This window comes from Aptenodytes forsteri, unplaced genomic scaffold, assembly GCF_000699145.1.
Source record: "Aptenodytes forsteri isolate BGI_AS27 unplaced genomic scaffold, ASM69914v1 Scaffold404, whole genome shotgun sequence".
NCBI lineage: Eukaryota > Metazoa > Chordata > Aves > Sphenisciformes > Spheniscidae > Aptenodytes > Aptenodytes forsteri.
Window position 1 is genome coordinate 5,279,102 of NW_008795629.1, and position 4,791 is coordinate 5,283,892.

Here is a 4,791-nt window from a genome sequence, read left to right on the forward strand (position 1 = left end):
GAATTTTTATCAGCATTTAATGTGTATTAAATAATGTGATAACTATAATAATATATAATAATATAATTATATTGCATAATAGTGCAATAAATAACGTGCTCAATAATAAAATAATTTGCATATTAAACAAGTCATTTTCTCACATAGTAGAGGTAGCTGTTCCCAAAAGCCACTATACAATTGTATGCTTCAATCAGCTGGCGGAAGGTTTCATCCTCTAGGGAGAAACGATGTCCAAAAACCACAGCACAGATCACGTTAGAGACAGCGTGAACAATGGGGAAGGAAGGGTCGACAGCTCTTCCTGCAGACAGAGACAAGCATTCATCTCCAAAGCACTTCCTCTATCTCCTTTGCTATTTTGGAAGCAAGATCACAATGACATTTTATAATAGATGTCTTCTATGCTATTTAGACTGTTACACTCCAACACCCAAAATTCACTGGCAAACATAACAAAAGATAAACCTCATTCAAAAATGAGGACAGGAAGGCCTCAAGTCATTAACTCCCAGCCTTGGTTTTTTTGTTTGCCTTCTTTTTTCTTTTTTTAAATCTTCATCTTGGTGTTGATACCAAAATACACATTGCTGAGGTCTGACTGTACAAACAGTTTTGACTGCACTCTAAACCTAAGCTGTGCTCCAAACCCATTCTTTTCTGGAGCAAAAATAGTTAGTCTTTACCCTTAGTGTCATGCAGACTATGTACTATGTCAAAAGCCCAAATGCCGTTCCCAAGCACCTTGTCAATGGCATACCATCTTTGTCCCTGAAGAACTCGACCAGATAACGGGCCTCGGTTTGTATCCCACGCTCCATTCCTTTATTGCCCATTCCCAGTTTTCGGAGAGCTCCAATTCCGAAATGTCTCTGATGTTTCCAGATGAGACCATTTGAGACCAGGATACCTTCAGCCATCAAGAATCAATTTTATGTCACGTTAATGTTCAAATAATAGTAAACGACATACACACTGAGAGTCATCTTCTCATCATGCTGCCACTCACGAAGAAGAGAGCCACGTCAGGGCAGGGTTCTTTTAATTGTATTTTGTTAGAGACAGAGAAACCACCTTGGTTAATATATTGCCACCCCTGCAAAAAGCCCACTCAAATCTCAGGACTCACACACCTGCCTTCCAAAACTAGTCCTATTCTTTCCGAAGCACCCAAGAACAGTGGTCATTACTCGAAACTCCACCCAGCAGCCTGCTACAAGTTGCGAAGGCAGTGAGGGTTGGTGCTGCCTTCTATTTGCCCGTGCTTTGAGCAGAAATGAATCTAAACCCTTATTCACATAGAAAGGCTTATAGCCCAGCTCAGGCAATCTCTTTCAAGATCTCATTTATTATCTTGTACAATCTTCTAATACAATTAACACTAACTCGTAAGCTATGTTTGCCAGCGTCCCCATATGGACATTGTGTTCTTGCAGATGTTGCCACAGGAGCGGCAAAGACAGCTTTCCTCAACAAACAGTAAGTTCAGGTTTCTACCGCCTGGAAATACGATGGTGTCTCTCACCAAGCTACTCATAGCCAACGGAGATTTCTGCGGAGCTCATTGGGGAGGTCTGGGCATTTCCTATGCTTGTGCTTCTTAACCTTATGCAAACCTTCTGGAGATCATCACATCTCCCTGTTGGTAGTGCTTCAAAAAGAAAAACCCTTTAATGGCTAGAGTTGGTAACTGGTTCTGGGCACATGTTGTCTGTGCTACACAGTCTCTGGCTTCTCGGGGATCCTGCTTTTACCAGGCTGTTTATACCAGATATCGAGCTCTCGTCCTGGTCCAGGTCCCTCCTGGAAAGACGATGAAGCCAGGGCAAGAACCACCTAGCAAGAACCAGAGTAGGAAGAGCAGGCTTTAGTCAATCTACAAACAGCTTCCTAGGACCAGAGGTCTCACTGTGGGACAGGAAGGAATCCCGAGCCCCTGTGCCGTGAGTCTGTGTTCTAGCAGACAGCCCAGCATAAACCATTTAATCCACGTGGTGGGGAATCACTTCCCTCCACCAGTCAAGCCCACACTTCCCCTGGGAAAGCCAGCTTGCTCCCCGAGACAGCTGCTTGACCACAGTCTGGAATAACTCTCCCCTATTCCTTCTGTTGTCCCGGGAGCCTGAGCTAGCAGAAAAGGAGCCAACCCAACAGGCAGGTATTTGTGTTGCTGAGAGTTGCCAACTTGCAGCTGTGCTGCAGCTGTTTGTTAAAGCCATCCCTGCTACAAATTGCTAGTGCTAGGGCAGCTTGTCACAGCCCAGCTGCTTTACTCCATGTCACCCAGATAAAAGGTGACAATAAAGACCCTTCCAAATGGAATGAAATGGCCCCAGACTTAATAATCTCTATTCCTTAGAGATGTTTTTCTCTCCTTACATTAGCTTGTATTATAAATTAAAGCTTTCCAGGTTGTAGTCCACATGCAGCAAAGCCTGACTGAGGATAAAGGCATCTGCTCTATATCCTCTGGATAAGAGGCTGGTGGAAACAAGTTCAATCATTTCTGTTCTAAATGCAGCACCCTCTTTATTCTCCATCCACCGTAATTCAGCAGTGTCTGATGTAAATGACAGCACAATAAGAAGCGCTGAACAAGGATATGTTGCACCTACAGTCTGGCTAATACATTTAAAGCTCCAGTGACCTTCCTGTGCCTTCAGACTTCCCAAAAGGCTAGACCTTGTTCAACAGCTCTGTACCTGCTTTCCTTACAGCAGCCTTTGCTGTAAACAAACGACTGCGAGCATAAAGAGTAACTTAGGCTCGGCCTGCAGAGGAGGCTGCAAGCTCCAGATTATTTCAAATCAGAACACACACTTAGACAACGCTACAAATAGACAAGCAAGACCTAGCTAGGTACAAATATTGCTGCTCTGATGAGATTCTGAAATACCTGTGTGACAGTGGGACTCTAGAGACAACTTAGAGTTATGCTGCAGAATTGTATCATTCACCCTGAGCAGACAGAACGGGTGAATTGGGAACTAAGGGCTTGTCAGTAAGGAAAACATGAGAGGAAACAAAGAAAGTCAAGGATGAAGTCCTTCTACAGATATGAACATCTTACCCTTTCCATTTGCCATTCTGTTGAAGACATGGGTCTGTAGTCGCCCGGAAACATCCTCTGAGTTGGTGGTGAGACCGTCCTTCACGGCTTGGAATCCATAGAGCACCACCATGGGTTTGTGACCCAGCCACAGGGTACAGATGTTGCCATAGATCTCTGCCAGCTGTAGGTTAGATCAATGCCAAAAAAATACCCATGGGAGAAACATCAACCAAAATGCACACAGGTTGGGCTGCTCTCTTCCAGCATGACATTACTCAGGGGTTCAGGAAGTGAAAAGGGACAGTGATTTTGTTTTGCAGTGAGAGTGCTTACCACAGTAAGGTTCTGGGCTCTTCCTGGGAACCCACTGTTCACAGCAATGTGAACGATAAAATAACAGATGCTCTTCCGCTTTCTAAAACTTGGCCTGGGTTGCCTTTGCAATATTAACGATTAGGAAAATGCCCCTGACCGAGTGTTTACAGATCCGTATTAGGTTTCACATGAAACTTCACCTGCCCATTCTCGATTACATTTTTCAACTCTGTATTTCATTTCCCCAGCCAACAACTAGAACTTCTTGAAATTACATATTCCAGGTGTAACTCTCCTTCTGGTACTGCAGATATCAAGTTTCAGTGGCAGGACCTCTTCCCCTCTTACACAAGTACTGTCAACTGAGGCATCTGAGCATAGATCCCACCTCTGCTTGGCCAGTGATGGGGACTGCTCTCAGGCAACCCTGTGGGTATTCAGCAAGGACGAAGTCCCTGACTCTAGGCAAAGAAACAGTACAGCTCTGTACTCCCACAGTGATGAACATGTACCCATCAGAAAAATTTAACATCGAGGTCTCTTAAGTTCCCTTTTCCTGAAGCTAACATTCTCCAGCTGCAGCCAGTCCAACCCCGACACGCAGGTTGCACTTAGCACCTAAGGAAAGGTTGTGACTTGAAAAATATATCAACACATTGGATTCTTTCGTGAAGTTTTGGCTCAGTGGAGGATGTTGAGCACTGAAAGAACCTGTATGAATATGCTTAGCATGACCTAATTCTTCCCATCAGTTCCTTCCTTTCACCATCATTTACATCCTTAGCTCACCTGCAAGGAGCAATTCCCAGACTGGACTTCAGAAAAACAATCGAGCTAAGGTTTTGGCTGCGTATGGGATACAATCTTGTTTCCATCCCATGATAGCAGAAGACATACTGGTGTGCTTTTCACATCTTCTGAATTCAAGACACCTTGTTTTAGAAGATGCGCCTGTGGTAGGAAATCTCAGAAACACTTTTTTCTTTCAAAGCAAAAAGCCTCCCTTAAAAACAGAAGTCTTTTCTGAGGGAAAATTACTGTCTTCAGTTCTGTTTAACTTGCACACATATTAGCTTTCACATGAATTAGACTCTCTGCAGATTTTACTTAACTTGTTTAGGCACTTAATTTAACTTCCATGATTCACCTTCCCTTAGGATTAAGTTCTCCCTGCCACCACATTAGCCTATCGACAGCCATCACTAGTTTTTACAGTTTTTGCCTCAATAGCTCTTTAGTTCACATCTGCAAATGCCTACCTTTTTCAGGCTCCTATGATCAGCTCTAAAATTTATCCGCCAGATGCTTCCAATGATGGGAAATGGGGTTGGTCCAGGAGGAAATCCACGACTTTTCCATTGCAATTTCAGGAACTGCGCACCCAGAAGAAACAAAACCAGGGAAATGAGAATTACACTTATCAT

General features: G+C 43.7%; 1 protein-coding gene across 1 annotated transcript in view; it reads right to left on the reverse strand.

Moving 5' to 3' along the window:
• Positions 1–4,791, reverse strand: part of LOC103901494 (cytochrome P450 2J6) — a 10,923-nt gene extending 6,132 nt beyond the window's left edge. The window contains exons 1-4 of the mRNA XM_019472878.1: positions 4,627–4,791; positions 3,071–3,233; positions 761–910; positions 144–304 (exon numbers count right to left, since the gene is read on the reverse strand). Coding sequence (XP_019328423.1) covers positions 144–304; positions 761–910; positions 3,071–3,233; positions 4,627–4,791 — 639 coding nt within the window. The remainder of the gene's footprint in view (positions 1–143; positions 305–760; positions 911–3,070; positions 3,234–4,626) is intronic.